Here is a 17,709-nt window from a genome sequence, read left to right on the forward strand (position 1 = left end):
CGTCAATGCACAGAATCTAAAGGACAACCACTGAAAGAAAAATGTAATGTTGAATCAAAGAAACTGCAGAACTAGTTCGTAAGTAAAACGAATGTAGTGGAACATCTTAATGTCGCTCCAAGTGAACTGACCTTAGTGTGTCATGCAGTGAACACAGTCACAATTACTCAAGTTTAGACTGTGGATATAAGCTCGTTTCACACATTTTCGATGATTCTGCGACGGCTTCAGAGTTTTCTTGTGGACGAACAAAAGCGGAAATGTTGGTAAAAAAAAGGCTCCGAGCACTATGCGACTTCTGAGGTCATCAGTCGCCTAGAACTTAGAACTTATTAAACCTAACCAACCTAAGGACATCACACACATCCATGCCCGAGGAAGGATTCGAACCTGCGACCGTAGCGGTCGCTCGGCTCCAGACTGTAGCGCCTAGAACCGCACGGCCACATCGGCCGGCAATGTTAGTCAAGAAAGTCTGGCTTCAAATAGTTTGAAGAACTTTTAGATATTTTAAGAGATTCAGAAAAAACTCATTTTTTATTTTTCATTGACGATCAAGATTAAAATACTGACCAGGATCCTTAGTGGAAGAAAGTTGTAGATATTATGTTCACTAGATTGCTTTCCACAACTTTGATAAAATACATTTTTATGTGTACCACCCAAATATGCTAAAGCTGTATAATGTAAGTAGTTTCGACCATTTACGTCATTATCTGCAACACTTCAAAGCTAAAAATTATATATATCACGTTCCCCAAATCAGCTGCTTTTGCAAAAACTTCTTGCACAGCTAAAATACTTCACCTTCCACCCAGTGTCACTAGATGGCACAGGCTGGTCTAGAAGCAAGTCACTAGACACCGCTCCCTCTGCGCAACTTCTACTAGCCTTTTCAGATGGATGATGCACGGGCAGAGATTACGCAGCACCAGCGTGCATTGGTCATCAGTCCACTCACTAAATAACAACTCTGTTAACAGTCTTCAGTAGCAAACCATTTTGTTGAGCAGAAATAGCGTATCAGTTGTCGTGAAATCTAGTGAAAAACTTCATTGCACTCGTTGGCTATTTTCTTACACTCGTTTGAGTGAGAAGTAGGGAAGCTTTTACCAAAGCACAACTTTATGTCTGAGGCCAGACCATATCTTTTAGTTGGCATGGTTGCGGTTGTTTGTCTTCTCCTCATCTTGACTGCCGCCACTCGTTTCGCAACTTTTGCCTGTCCACTAGTGGCAGCAGTGATGGTTATCGATATGTAGTAACTGTTGTCGTATCTTTGGGGCGACGTCGTTTTTTTCCATGTCGTGTGAGTGTGGAAGCTCCACTGGGAACTCAAGAGGAGCCAGGTCCGCGCAGTGCGCGAACACGCCTGAACAGCTGGCGGCGCGCATGGACTGCCAGATGGAAGGGCTGTGGTCACAAACGAGCACGACCTCATCGTAAACCAGATACTGCAGCTTTAAGATGAGTGCATTTCAATTCAAGTAGAGAAACCTCCACCACTGAGGCATCTTGCGATTCTCCAGTGACTTGGGTACATGTTGCAGCTAGTAGCATCGCAGAGGCGAGGAGCAGCGAGTGGAGTGCTTGGGGAAAGCGGATTTGATCAGCTTTACTCGATCTCTTAGTACTATTTACTGGATTCAGCTTGCTACGATTTGTTAAGTTCGATCAGCGGTAGCGGTATTTTTCCTGCCTGGTGGCCGCTAACGCCCCAGTTACCTGCCCTAGGGGTTAGTATATGTAATGGCAGTGTACGCTTCCTCGCCGTGCCGCTGCTGTCATGTAAGGTATGTAGTTTTGACAGCTTTCTTGATGGTAGGCCGTTTGTGATTCTTCTGCTCTGGTGGTAGTGATTCCTTTCTCGTTCCGGGCGCTCTAAGCACAGTATTCTGGGGGCGTAGTGCAATCCACCGGTTCCGGCTTAGGCGTGTTATTCCGTTCTTTCATTTGGTTTATTGGACGTCAGATAGCTTCAGCAAGATTATCATTATACATTCGTTAGTCTGCCACTAGTCTGAGTTACCATCTTGTGAAGTGAAGGCAACTCTTGGCTGCTTATCTCACCGCTCGCGGAAGTGTTTGTTGCTGGATCTTCTCAGAGGTCGATTCCTGGAGCACCGTCTGTGACAGGTCCTTGTATTTTATTATTGTATTATTTATTACCATACCTTGTAATGCCCACATTAAAAGTTATGTATGTCTAGTTAATAGATCCGGACGCCTTCTGGAATAAATCTAGCAGTGTAAGGGTTGTGTTAAAAGGTTACCATGATCTTATTTCACCCGTTGGGTGCTCAGTTGCTTGTCTCTTTTAATTAACCTTTGCTTGTATTTGCTGTTCTACAGCAGGTTTCTAAATTTTTTATATAATTGCCGTTCCTGGCGTGTAAGGCCTTCAGCCATGATTGTGGTCATTTGCTTTAAAAAAAATAATTTGATATTTGTATTTTAGGAGTAAGCCTTTAAAACCTTATTTAGTGCGATTCCGTCGTCTGATACCTTCTGCTGTGTTTGTGGCCACTTACCTTTTTAATATTTCAATACCTGTAAGTTGTAATTGCAGCGAGTTCTTAAACATTCTTAATTTATTGCCATTCTTGGCGTGTAAGGCCTTCAGCTGTCATCACAGTAGCTTCTTTTTCTTAAAAATTATCTGTGTCTGTATTTTACGGTGTTGCTAATTTGTAACACACTGAAAACACTATTATTTACACAGTTGTTTATTCCTTCATTAATAACGTGTGGTATTTTATTTATTGTTGAGTCTGGAAGAACTATTTTAAAATAAATTGTGTGTAACTGTAAAAGGCAACCAATACTAACTGATTACGGCCCCGTCCACAATCGTAACCGAATCCTGCCTTCCCTTAACTAGAACAGGTTTCAATGTCGTTACAAAATAGTGTGCATATGTATTATGTAGTTTGCGGTGTTTGTTGGTTTCTTTGCTGTAACAGGCTCTGTTTCTTAGGCAACAGTAGTACGAATTGTGTCGATGATATTTTCACGTTAAATTGCAAGTGGAATCTACATATAATGTTAACGGTACACTACATGGATATGTTGCTTTCTGCTAGAAACATGTAGTGTTGTTTGGACTGGCTTTATTCTTAACGTTTTCTTAACATTTTTTTCTGAATTAATCACAGCAGCAACTGATTAAAACGCGGTAATAAAACACAGTTGATCTTCTGGGCTCAGGTACAAATATTTATTGTCAGTCTGTTTAAACACACTCAAAAGAAAAGAATACACAAAACTAATCGAAAGATAAAGACACATTTAATAATAAAACACCATATAAGTTTATTTAATTTACATGTGTATATTCTCATATTTTTATTAAGGAAACTATATTCAACAGTTTTCGTGTTAATGTCCATCTGTGAAATTATTGAACTTAGTTCAATGTCGAACGTCGAAGAACTGCAACCCATCTTCCAAGATGATACAGTTTCGACGCAGCAAACAGTGATCTGCTGGCAAACGGCACGCTGTGCCTGCTACAGTTTATCGTAGTCAAGGCTGCCGTCCCTGTATTTCATGATGAATGCTGCGTGCGCTTCTACGCTCATGATTGATGCTCTCACCGCTGGATCCTGCTTCATGGCCGCTCCCCACGCCATCTGCAAGGCAAACTTCTTTGTTATTATCTCGTTTACAACGGTAACATCAGAGTAAACGGAAGTTTGTTATGCGACAGTACTGGTTTAATACGTGTCGCGGCGAGAATTTTGTGTACTTACAAGCGAATTACTCTAAATGTTCAAATTTTCGTATTTTATTTTGAGTGCTTTAAGCCATACCATCTTACTGCTTGCTTACAATCAGCTTTATTTTCGTCAGACTAGTTTCCACGGTACTCAAAGACAAGAAAAGACTGCCGAAACTGCCCTGCTATGAAAAGAAACGGCACCCCAGACCATCACTTTTGTTTATCGGGCAAATATCCCACCGATGTCTGGGTCGCACCCAGACATCTCTTTGCTAGTAATCGGGTCTCAGTTTGAAGTGGGGCTCATCACTGAAGACAGTTCCACTCCAATCAACGAGATTACAGGCCGAATACATGTCTGGAGACTTCCCAGGCAGTGGTGGGATACCAGCCGCCCGTCGCCCAACATATAGCCCGGCAGCCAGGAGTGACGGTCTGAGGTATCGTTTCATTTCGTAGCGGGACTACTTTGGTAGTCTTTCGAGGCACCCATACAGCACAGCGGTTCGTTGACGATATTCTACGATCAATTTTGCTGTCCGGCCGCTGTGACCGAGTGGTTCTTGGCGCTTCAAATGGTTCAAATGGGTCTGAGCACTATGGGACTTAACTTCTGAGGTAATCAGTCCCATAGAACGTAGAACTACTTAAACCTAACTAACCTAAGGACATCACACACATCCATGCCCGAGGCAGGATTCGAACCTGCGACCATAGCGGTCGCGCGGTTCCAGACTGTAGCGCCTAGAACCGATCGGCCACTCCAGCCGACCTAGGCGCTTCAGTCCGGAACCGGGCTGCTGGTACGGTCGCAGGTTCGAATCCTGCCTCGGGCATGGATGCGTGTGAGGGGACTGATGACCTCAGATGTTAAGTCCCATAGTGCTCAGAGCCATTCAGTTTTGTTGCCCTTCACCGCAAGCCGTCTTGGGCTTACATTTCAGCAAGATAATGCTCGCCCGTATATGGCGACAATTTCTACTGTGTTTCTTCGTGCTTGCCAAACACTACCTTGGCCAGCAGGGTCGCCAGATCTCTCCCCAACTGAGAGCACTGGAGAATCATGGGCACGGCCCTCCAAGCAGCAGAGGATTTTGACGATCTAAAGCGCCAGTTGGACAGATTGTGGCACGATATCCTTCATGAGAACATCCAACAAATCTATCAATCAATACCTAGCCGACTAAGTGCTTGCATAAGGGCCAGAGATCGACCAACGCGGCGTTGACTTGCTCAATTTGTGAAGCTCTTTCTCTTGAACTAATCACCCAATCTTCCTGAAAATGCAATAATTTGTTTGTCTGTACATATACATCTACCGAATTCCGTCCCATTCGGTGTACCCCATCGTGGTGCGTGGTTTTTTCTCTTTTTTTGTTTTGCTCTTTCTATGTTTTGGAGTGCATGTATTCGAGATTACGATAGGACAGTAGCTTTTTTAAATTGTGTCTTTATTGCTGGTTCGTTTGAAGAACTTACTTAAGACAAGAACGTGGGTATTCATACCTTATTCTTCGATGTAATGTAGAAGCTTAGAGTCGTACATTAAGCTATAAACCACTAAATAAACGCCCATAAAGCAACGTTCATAAAATACATGAGTGTTTGACTTCTGTCAGAAGTCAATCAAAGGAAAACAAATATAACCATATAAAAATTTAACAACGTAACACAGAGTGCGTGAATCGACGCACATGCGTCATTCGTTTGATTCACGGTGTGGAAGCATGCAGAGACGAGTGAGAACGCGGAGTTGGCCAATCACTGGTCATCCCGTTGGCCACTCCAGCTACGACAAACTAGACTCTGACGACGGTCACTGAAGTGGATTACCTCCTGGACCAGACTGCCTTGCCAGTATCGCACCCTGATTCAGCAGATGAACAACCCACCAGTCCTCCACAAACTGAACATACCGTGAGAAGCTAAAGAAATGCTCCGACTATCACCGCCAATACACGAATCTAGCGAGAACTGCTGGGCTAGTATTAGTTCTAGTCGAAGGAAAGGGAAATTTTGTCAAAATTCGATGAAGACATGGTTGGGCGATGAAATCTGGGCTGGTGGCAGAGTGTGGTAACAGTCAGCAGCATGGCACTCTCAGGCACAGAGCTGCGATGGCAGTATTGCACGCACAGTTCGTTTTGAGTGGAGCAACAAGGAGGCAGAAAACTGCAGCATTGCTTTAAGTGATTGTGATGTATGAGGCAGGGCACCAGGCCTGGGCCAAAACTGGCGATTTGTAAGTAGCTGACGTGTGGGAATTCGAGGCTACAGGCCACGTTCGCTTCCCACCTGGTGTACCGGGGTACGGGCGTGGCATATGGTGTGGGAGGCGCAGCAGTGCTGCAACAGCGCCAGAGACGGCGGTTGGTGTTGCCATCCGGCAAGCACTAGTGGCAAGTTGTGGCACACCATCCAGGAGGGCGCAGGTTCGAGTCTGGTCCTGTCCTGGGAGCAGCGGCGGCCCAGTACATCCACCTTCGTCCCAAGGTCGGACAGAGCAGGCCAATCGGGGCGGAGGGCGGCGAGGACCAGGGACTGTTGCAGTCTCTGGAATCGCGGGCAGCAGTGAAGCGCAAGTCGCAATGCATAGGCGGACAGCGACCAGGAGAGCGTGCCCGACTTCCAGCGGGGCGGCCTTGACGACAGCTGATGCGGCGACGACATACCAGGAGACTGCTGAGATGACTGGACTCGCAGGACAGCGTGCGAGCGGCATACTGACACTACACTTCACTGACGACTGTACTGCCCCTTGGCACTCTTGAACTTGCTCGGCCTCCTGACAAAATACGGCATGGTGGGTCTCAGCTTCAGCTCTGCCATCTGGAGTCCCAGGTTCGACACACCAACCGCACAGGAGAACTATAGCAGCTTCAGCACATTCTCTGAAGCTGGACAACTGCTGCGTTTACCAGTGAACTCCGAATGTTTTACTGCAGTTTATAGTGATGTGCAATATTTCAAGTCATATTTAGTGAAGGAACAATACTACCGTACTTATAATGTTTGCTCATTGGTTTTTATGGTTAATGCTTTGAGAAACGAACTCAGCACACATTGGTCTGATGCAATTTATTAATGATCACTTGTATTACCTTCAGTTTAATCCTAACTGATGTGAGGCCACCAGTTGTGTAAGATCACTAAAATTGTTTTCGATTTGAGTTATAATGCTATTATGTTAGTCAACTTTATTAATGTCTAAACTTTTTTCATTCAATACATTTTTATATTAATAATTCACAAATCTGCCTGTAAATATTAGAACGATGGATTATTTACCGGAAATGTGAGACACATTTCCGCAGCCATAGATATCCCGGGTAATAGAGCGAGCATCTTGAAGAAAAGAGGAATTTCGGTGGATTGTGTAGGAAAAGGAACAACTTATCACAAAACAGCTGTATAAGGCGTTTGCATCCCTCTCGCATTGTATGTTCTATATCAGCAACCCACAAAACACTCTTTAGCACTCTGTCATTCTGTATCACCTAACGTCTTATACCTAACTGATAAGTGAAATGATGGAATTAAGTTGATTTTAGCAACATGGAGTTCTCAAACAATCCCCATTCATAGCAGCAACGCCTAGAGTGATTTGATCTTACCATCTTGTATCGGTTTCCCGAAGATGACTTGGTGGAACAGTGTCAAGACTTAAAGATAATGTAAACAGTATCAAAAGATTTTGAAAATACAGCAGTATTTATTTAAATAGAAAACTTTATGTACGATTTGGTTTGCCTTACAGAGTATTAGCAAAAGAAAATAGCATGCACCGCGTTCAGTTCGGGTTCATTAAGAGCAAAAAGATCAGTTAGCGTGTTGGAGGGCACTGCAAAATCGAAAATTATTGATCAGCAATGTGGATTTCACGTTCCGACTCTCTATCTAAATTACGTGTCGCACATCTCTCGTGTCTTAGGGCTTTTTATCGAGGTTGAGTAAGGCATAGTAATAAGAATAGCCTTCTCGTGGTCATTACGACAATGAGTGATGAACGAGACAATCAGAATAGACTCACGAGTCTGGGGAAGTCCTGCAGCGGCAGCTTGACGTCGGGGTGCATCGCGCGCAGCGCTTCCATGCGCTCCGCCCACGGCCAGATCATGTAGTCCAGCATGCCGGGCCTCGCACCTGCAACACACACATCCAGTGCCGTGAGCACACGCCACATCTCAGCCAAAGTGTACGTACGTCACAGTGACCAGGAGTGATATCTCAGACGAATAAAATGAGCGTAAATTAAAAATAATTTGTAAAATGCTAAATCTAAATTAAACCCCAGAATAAACTGCTGTACCTCTTATAACCTGAAACAATGTCTATTCTTTAAGTACACTTCATTTTACTGTGAACAGCAACGGCAGCGGCGATTTATCTTCGACCAAGGTGGTGTGCACCATCAAGATGACAGTTCCCTACTAAAAAGTCTTGTTGTTGTAGCCTGTCACTATAGCTTATACATGAGGCAGGGCACTGACCAGTCATTCATTTAATAAGAAAAACTTAATTTTTCGAAAGAGCATTATGTGATCGGTATCGAAGCATACACCGATGACGACATACAATGATCAGCCAGAACATTACGACAGCCGACCCACTATCGACATAAACCCGTCCAGGCGATAGCAGCGTCACCTGGTGTGAATTGACCGCTAGACAGACACACGCACGGTGCATATGTTATCAGGGAACGTGCTGTCCGTGTGTAGAAGGGGAAGACGCGCCATCTATCTGCGCCTGACCGAAAGCAGATTGTGATGTACCCGAGACTCGGCACGGGCATTTTGGAAACTCCGCGACTTGTTGGGTGTTCGAGGAGCGCTGTGGTGAGTGTCTTCAGTACGTGGAGAATCAAAGGCGAAAACACGTCCAGATGTCGTGGAGTTGGGCGGCCACCCCTCATTGTAGGTGCCACACGTCGTATGCTGGGAGACTGGTAAAACACGACAGGCCTCGAACTTTGACGAAACTAACATCAGACTTTAAAGCCGGGCAGAGTACAAGTGTGTCTGAACACACAGTGCACCTAACACTCATAATGATGGCCTCCACAGACCACGTCGCACGGTGTGCTGATGTTAACACAAGGACATCGCTAACTATGGGGACGTGACCGTTGGCACTGGACGTTGGCGCAGTAGCAGAGCGTTTCATGGTCTGATGAATCGTGACACTTTCTTCATGTACCGATGGAAGGGCACGAATCCGTCGTCTACCACGGGAACAGCTTCTTTACACTTCTACTGCGGGATGGAGACAATCTTGCAACGGCTCCATTATGCTCTGGGGAAGATTCACGTGGGCACCCATGGGTCAAGTGGAGCTCGTGCAAGTCCATGAACAGACTACATACTACACTCCTTCATGACGATCATGTTTCCCAACGGCATTGGCATTTTACAACAAGATATTGCTCCACGTCACAAGACTAGGAGCGTGATTGGGTGGTTCGACAGATGCAGTGGTGAGTCGCCAAATCTGAACACGATCGAACACGTCTGGGATGTGGCTGAACGTGACGTCAGAACTCATCTTCCACCTCGTCGGAATTTACGGAAATTACCTGCCAGCTCCCTCCAGCGACCTACCAAGGCCACATTGCTTCCACGCCGCGATGTATCGCCGCTGTTATCTTGCCAAAGGTGGACATGCTGACTATTAGGTAGCTGGTCATAATGTTCTGGTTGATCAGTGTACATTTTATGTCAAAGGGAAAAGTCTGATTTTTGGCGCGAACTTCATTCTGTTCATGGTTGTTCAACAACATATGGAGTCAGAGTATATTTACTGTATTGGTAGTTTAATAAAAAATATAAATGTAAACAAATCAAATGATAACAACTATTGTATTATTGATGTAAAATTTATAAATGTCTGAGAAACTTTATGTCAACGATTCTGTGAGAATAAAAGCTTTTATTTTGTTTCAAGAGATGTTTGAATAACAACATTCATGGCATCAGCCATTTAATCGGGTCTATCTGAATATTCGTAACTGCTTGTGATGATGAACGGAAACCCTGCTGCCACGTACTTATGAAAATGGCCAAGATGACATTTCTGGGACTACAAACAGACTGACTTTTCCGTTCTATGGCTGGTAAAATACTGAACTTTGACTGACTGTTTCACTTGAATGGTCATTAAGATACTGGGATGTGATTGGAGGTGAAGAAAGGGGAGATGATGGTAGGGGTGTGTCAGTGGAGGGTGTGGCCAATGAAGCGGTAGTGTGGCTTGGGAAGGGGTGTGTGACTTAAGCAGGAGGCATGGCTAAAAATTAGGGCCAGTCTTAGGAAGATGATGTGGCTTAGGAAGGGGGCATGGCTTCGGACAGGGGTGTGGCTTGGAAAGGTGGCATGGCTTAGGAAGAGGCTTTGGCATGGAGGAAGCTGTGGTTTAGTGAGGAGTCATGGCTTAGTGAGAGGATGTGGCAGTAGTATGGCTACCTACTACACTTTACACTTACACTCATTACTGAAGACTGCAGTAACATTGACACCACAATCCAAGATTCCACCCACTTGATCTTGAGAAGAGCAAGAGTTAGTGCAGGGTGTGTACATACAATTTATGAATATATAATAAGCCATGCCCTTTGTTAATGACATAATTATTGTGACATCATAAGCCATGAACCTTCCTATTGATGATCACATAAGAAATGGAGGCAGGAAAATTTAAAATTGGCAGGACATTAAAAAAAGTTAGAGCTGATACTGGGCAGTAAATTCGAAGTCTGTCTCTCTCTCTCTCTCTCTCTCTCTCTCTCTCTCTCTCTCTCTCTCACACACACACACACACACACACGCACACACACACACACCCTTACGAAATGATCAAAAGAATTCGACTGTTCGTTTTACACTTACGCTCATTTATCCAAAAAAATTACTAAACGCACAAACAGATACAACCCCCCCCCCCACCCACCCACCCTCCAGACATACATACATAATCAGAGCCTAATATATTTTAGCCAACACTAAAATGAGAGAGGGAGAGTTACAATGTAGTGTCGTCTGGTCTGTGTTTAAAAGTATACAAATGACCTGAATTATTTATCAAAAAAATACCTCACACACTTAAAACAGATCTAATTTGCGTCAAACTAGTGTCCAAAATGTATATGTCGACTCTTAAAGTTAGTACTACATTCCTGGATACTGACTAATAACATAACCTAACAGTGTATAAAGTTAGGCATAAGAGACTGGTGTAAAACTAACCTGACAAGACTTATAAACGTAGAAAATGCATATTAGCTAAAATACTACACTAAGCAATCAAGCATACGAATCAAGAGACAGTCTGACTTTTTGGAAGAATGTAATTAATTAGGACTACAGTTCATGTAAGTCACAATACATCCACAAGTTAAATATTTCCACATCTAAATCATTCTCAAGCACGACGTTACAAGGGACAAATATAATGCATCATGTTGTACACATTAAAAATATAACCCATGATACTGACTGTCAGCTATTGCTTTTATTATGAATGAATCAGGCCCACTAGATGTTATGTACAATAACAACTTTCCACTGAAGTTGCAACATCTATCAACCGTAGCTATGGTATCAAGGCTTGCTAAACGTTTGTAGACTGTATTTCCTATAATCAACTATTAAATAACTCCAATATCTAAAACAATTAGCGACGGGAAAACACACACTCACACACACAACGAACCCAAAAGACAAACAAACTGAGCAGATACCACGTTAAGAAAGAAGGAAGAAGTTGTTTTGACGATTTTTCTGCGATGTAGAACTCAAACTGCAAATTTTTTCATAATACATAATTAGATCTTTCCCTGTGTTTAATTCTCTATCACAATTAATGATTATGACTGTGTTGGAACGTCTCCAAAGAAGATGGAATCGATATCTCAAAAGTAAACTCTTTGATACACACATGTATCCACACTCATTCACACTGATACACAAACAGATACATGCTGATTACATGCTTCTCATAATACGCATATAGAATTACAGATTGCTACAAAAATTTGAGCAAAATGAAACTGTATTATTTCTGGAAATATGTAAGATTTTGCAAATTAAATATTTCTGCATCTAAATTGTCTGTAGCAGTGATCAAAAACACATCCAGATCGCTTTTTGACACTACTTTAATAGATTAAATGTTAGTAGTTCACAATAGTTCAATCTTTGTACCATACATTCAGTTAATTTAAGTTCATAAAAATTTGGTTGCACAAACATGCACATGAGCACTTCTTCAAATCTAGCCTATAGCTTAAAATGCACCATTAAATACTAATGTTACTCTCATGTCCAAAACTCAGTTCTAAAACAGAAAGTTCGATTTCCTAACACACTTTGCATACGCAATGGACCCTCAAATTATATATTTCCACACTTAATTTTCTGTATAACTTATTAAAATACACACAGCTCGGTTACTGACAACATGAAATTCATCTAGAGCACTACTGTAGCTCTAACTTGCCATCCAAATTACTCTGAAATTAGAAAAGTAAACAATGACACATCGCAAAAACAGCTCACTATACATGTTGGAATGCATTTAGCGTAGCAGTATGATCACGGTACCTACCTCTAGCGCAGTGCAAAATGGCATTCACCCTTCACTAACCTAATAGTATCTGTTTTCTTTATGATTCAAAATATTAAAAAATTTACAATGCAGACAGTCTAAATGCGCTGCAGGAAGCAATGGTGACTGTCCATCATTGAGCACTAACCATCATTTTGCATTGAGCATCATTCTCTTCAACTAACAGTATTTAGGGTAGTGGTGGGCAGACATTTCCACATCCGCTCATCTACCAGGTTGCCTCATAATTAATTTTTATTACATGTGTGTGTACAGTACGTTAAAAAATTAAAATACAAAATTTCCACATGTGCCTCATCATCACCTCTCTGATGCGTACACCACAGTAACTTGTGTGTCTGTGTAATGCTTACTTTAACGATGCAACAACACAGGAAATACAGTTTTGCACTGTGTAACAGTGGAAGATGGCAACATGTTGTACTGTGCTAGTAGTAGGCATTCTGATCATATTGTTATGGTAAATGTATTCTGACATACATAGTAAACTGCTTTTTGTGATATTGTTACTGTTCACTTTGCGAATTCTCGAAGTACTTTAGGCTGTGAGTTAGAGCTACAGTAGTGCTCTACACTGAGATGGCAAAAGTCATGGGATAGAGATATGGACACATACAGATGGCAGCAGTCTCGCATACACAAGGTATAAAAGAGCAGTGTGTTGACAGAGTTGTCATTTGTTCTTAGGTAATCTGAAGAGGTTTCCAACGTGATAAGGGCCGTACGACAGAAATTAACAGACTTTGAATACGAAGTGGTAGTTGGAGCTAGATGCACGGAACATTCAATTTCAGAAATCGTTAGGGAATTCAATATTCCGAGATCGACAGTGTCAAGAGTGTGCCGAGAATACAACATTTCAGGCAGTGGCCTACGGCCTTCGCTTAACGAACGGGAATACTGGCGTTTGCGTGGAGTTGTCAGCGCTAACAGACATGCAACACTGCGAGAAATTACAGCTGAAATCAATGTGGGACGCACGACGAACGTATCCGTTAGAACAGTACGGCGAAATTTGGCGTTAATGGGCTATGGAATCAGACGACCGCCATGAGTGCCTTTGCTAGCAGGCGACATTGCCTACAGCGCTTCTCCTGGGCTCATGAAAATGGTTCAAATGGCTCTGAGCACTATGGGACTCAACTGCTGAGGTCATTAGTCCCCTAGAACTTAGAACTAGTTAAACCTAACCAACCTAAGGACATCACAAACATCCATGCCCGAGGCAGGATTCGAACCTGCGACCGTAGCGGTCTTGCGGTTCCAGACTGCAGCGCCTTTAACCGCACGGCCACTTCGGCCGGCCTTGGGCTCATGACCATACCGTTTGGACCATAGGTGATTGGCAAAAAGTGGTCTAGTCTGTTGGTAAGAGCTGATACTTGCAGTAGGATTCGAGTGTGGCGCAGTCCCCGCGAAGCCCTAGAACCAAGTTGTCAACAAGGTACTGTGCATGCTGGTAGTGGTTCCATAACGGTGTGGGCCGTGATTACATGGAACGGACTGGGTTCTCTGACCCAGCTTAATCGATCAGTGACTGAAAATGGTTATGTTCGGCTACCTGGAGACCATTTGTAGCTATTCATATACTTAATGTCCACATACAACTTCGGATCGAGCGAGGTGGCTCACTGGTTAGCACACTGGACTCGCATTCGGGAGGACGACGGTTCAATCCTGTGTCCGGCCATCCTGATATAGGTTTTCCGTAATTTTCCTAAACTACTCCAGGCAAATGCCGGGATGGTTCCTTTGAAAGGGCACGGCCGCCTTCCTTTCCCGACCTTCCCTAATCTGAAAAGATCGATGACCTCGCTGTTTGGTCTCTTCCCCTAAACAACCCAACCCAACACAACTATGGAATTCTGTGGATGACAATGTGCAATGTCACCGGAGCACAATTGTTCGCTATTGGTTTGAAGGACATTCTAGACAAATCGAGAGAATGATTTTGCCACCTACATCGCTCGACATGAATTCCATCGATCATTTATGGGACATAATCGAGAGGTCAGTTTGTGCACAAAATCCTGCACCGGTAACACTTTTCGCTGTTATAGACGACTATAGCTCAGTATTTCCAGAGGGGATTTCGCGAAACATGTTGAGTCCGTGCCACGTCGAGCTGCTGCAATACGCCGGCCAGTAGGAGTCCTGACACTATTAGGAAGTCCCCCATGACTTTTATCACGTCAATGCACACGAATTTCAAGTTATCAATAAGTGAACCGTATGTATTTTAATAAGTTATACAGAGAATTTAGATGTGAAAATATTTAATTTGAAGGTCCGTTGGCCGGCCCTGTGGCCGAGCGGTTCTAGGCGCTACAGTCTGGAACCGCGCGACCGCTACGGTAGCAGGTTCGAATCCTGCCCCGGGCATGGATGTGTGTGATGTCCTTAGGTTAGTTAGGTTTAAGTGGTTCTAAGTTCTAGGGGACTGATGACTTGATATGTTAAGTCCCATAGTGCTCAGAGCCATTTGAATCATTTTTTTTGAAGGTCCGTTGTGCATGCGAAGTATGATAGGAATATCGGACTTGCGGTTTTAGAGATGAGTTTTACACGTGAGTGTATGACTGGTAATTCGTGGTGCAGTTTAAGCGGTACGTAAAATCTGAAGTAGTGCTCATGTGCATCTTGTTTCAACCAATTTTAAGTATTTAGATGAATTTAATGTGTGGTACAAAGATTGAACTACAGTCATCTACTAACATCATTTAAGAAGTCTCAGCGAGCTGTGTGTACTACAGACAATTTAGATCCGGAAATATTTAATTTGACGGTCCATGATGCTTGCAAAGTTCGCGATATCTTATATGTTTCCAGAAGTAATATGGTTTTATTTTGCTCGAATTTTCGTGGAGATCTGCAATTATGCTTGCATGTTATGACAACGTACAAGCGGCATATATTTTATAGTAAGTAATGCAGACAATTTAGATTTAATTGTAAGTTACACTATGTCTGAAACCTGTTCAGAATGCTATATTTTTCGATACCATTAAATCTTGCTCGAATTTCTCTAGAGATCTGTAATTATGCTTGCAAATTATGACAAATACGCAAGTTGTGTGAATCTGAGTGCATGTGTTTGTACGTGTATGCGAGTGCATGTGTATGTGTGTGTGTGTGTGTGTGTGTGTGTGTGTGTGTGTTTGTTAGTACTCGAAAATTGATAAATAATTATATCAAAAAATTTACTTTAGAGATACCTACTCTGTTTTGTTCTAGAATTTCATATGAAGATGCTTCAACTCTGACATCGACTTCGGTCCTAATGTGCCTAAACATAAGGAAAGTTCTTGCTGCGAATTACTAAAAAATGTGCAGTTTGAGTGTTAAAACGCAATAAAATCGTCGAAACACCCTCATCCTTCCTTTTTGCTCTGGTGTGTGTGTGTGTGTGTGTGTGTGTGTGTGTTTGTGTGTGCGTGTGTGTTTATTTTCACATCACATATTTTTATTAGATTCTGGTGTTATTTAGTAGCTGATTATCGGAAATGCGGTCTACAATTGTTTAGAGAGCACTGGTACCATAGTTCCAACTGATAAATATTGCAACTTTTGTCGAAAGTTGTTACTGTACATAACTTCTAGTGGGCCTAATAAAAGCAACAACTGCCAATCAATATCAATAATTATGTTTTTCAACTACATAACATGATACATTAACTTTGATCTTTGTAGTGTGGTGCTTTAGAACAATTTATATGTGGAAATGTTTAATTTGAGAGTTTATCGTGGCTTAAACCAAGAGAAGGCCAAATTAATTACATTTTTTCAGGAAATTGGTCTGCCTATTGGTGTGTTTGTTCGACTGCTTAAGCTAATTTCATTTTTCTGCAGTTATAATCCTTGTCATGTTAGTTTTACGATATTCATCTCTTAGGCGTACCATCTAATGTCAGTTATTAGTTTATCATGTTACCTGCAATTGTTTAGGCATAAAAATAGCATTGGAGTACTCACTTTGGAGTTGACAATCGTATTTTAGGCACTGAGTTGATGAATATGTATGTGGAAAATAACATGGGATACTTAAGTATTCAACTCCTTTGCGCTTCTGACGTATTTTATTAGACATTTTACACATGGAAAGAACATTGTGACACATGACAAGCATCATAGACGTGCTAAATAATTAATCTGAGGCCATGTTGCTTCTTAAAACAAATGTGGTACTCTGATCGAACTATGAGCATAGCCCCCTGTTAGCGATGACACGCAACAAGAGGTTAGACCTGTAGTTGATTTTATTTCCTTTTTTGAAGTTTTTCAGAATAGTATTTAAAGTATAGCTCATCTTCAACATCTTATATTACCAGTTCAGTAATCACGTTGCATAGGCATACTTTGATTTTTATCTGTTTATGTTTTATACTAGATCTCATATTCAATAATAAATGTATCTGCCTTCTTAGGTAGGCATGAAAATGGTATTGGGATACGTAGTTTAGATGTCTGAATCATGTTTTCGACACCAGTTTGAAGTAAACATTGCAATTTTTTGCATTTGGATGCATTTTTGCAGACTTGGAATGAAAAATGTGACTTTTGCAAGCATCATAAACGTGGTAAATAATTTATTTGAGGTTCTGTTGTGTCTGAAGCCAAGCATGTTACTGAGATGAACTTTGAAAGCTTTACCAATGTAGCTGTCTGCTGAGAAGGACAAGCAACAGGAGCATGAGAGCAACAGTTGATTGGCTTTTGAAGTTTCATGGACTAGTATTTAAGGTGAGACTCATGTTTGACAACTACGTATTACTAATTCATTAGCTACACTGGATAATAAAATGTTGGTTTTTTACTATTTATGGAGAATATGTTATGTACCTGTAATAATATTTTATACTAAAGAAGACATAGCTTCCAACGAAGTTTACCAATGTGTCTGGTGAGCCAGTTGGTAAAAGGTTTTTTGAATACAGTGACGAACACATTTTAAAGTATGATACTTTTTCAAGTGTGTGACATATTTTTTGATAAATAATTCAGGTCCTTTAGATGCTTTTGAGCACAGTCCAGATGTGGCAACTTTGTAATTGGAAGTTTCACTTTAATGGTGGCTAAAACACTAGGCTCTGATTGTAGAAGAGGAGAGAGGGACTGTACATTAGGCAGTGTGTGCGTGTGTGTGTGTGTGTGTGTGTGTGTGTGTGTGTGTGTGTGTGTGTGTGTGTGTGTGTGAGTCTGTTAATTTGTGAGTGTTTAAATTTACTTCACTCTACAATCTTTCATTTTTTAAATTTCCCACCAGTTTTCAAATTTCTTGCCTCTGTCTCTTGATGAAATCTTCGAAGAAAAACGGGTGTGGCTTCTGACGTCACAATAATTACATAATTAATAAAAGGGTATGGCTT

General features: G+C 42.1%; 1 protein-coding gene across 2 annotated transcripts in view; it reads right to left on the reverse strand.

Moving 5' to 3' along the window:
- Positions 1-3,266: 3,266 nt before the first annotated feature.
- Positions 3,267-17,709, reverse strand: part of LOC126411703 (pyrimidodiazepine synthase-like) — a 148,494-nt gene continuing 134,051 nt past the window's right edge. For both annotated transcript variants that reach the window (XM_050081385.1, XM_050081384.1), the window contains exons 4-5: positions 7,752-7,864; positions 3,267-3,632 (exon numbers count right to left, since the gene is read on the reverse strand). In XM_050081385.1, the coding sequence (XP_049937342.1) occupies positions 3,510-3,632; positions 7,752-7,864 (236 nt within the window). In that variant the 3' untranslated portion in view covers positions 3,267-3,509. The remainder of the gene's footprint in view (positions 3,633-7,751; positions 7,865-17,709) is intronic.

Source organism: Schistocerca serialis, chromosome 1 (assembly GCF_023864345.2).
Source record: "Schistocerca serialis cubense isolate TAMUIC-IGC-003099 chromosome 1, iqSchSeri2.2, whole genome shotgun sequence".
Classification (NCBI taxonomy): Eukaryota; Metazoa; Arthropoda; class Insecta; order Orthoptera; family Acrididae; genus Schistocerca; species Schistocerca serialis.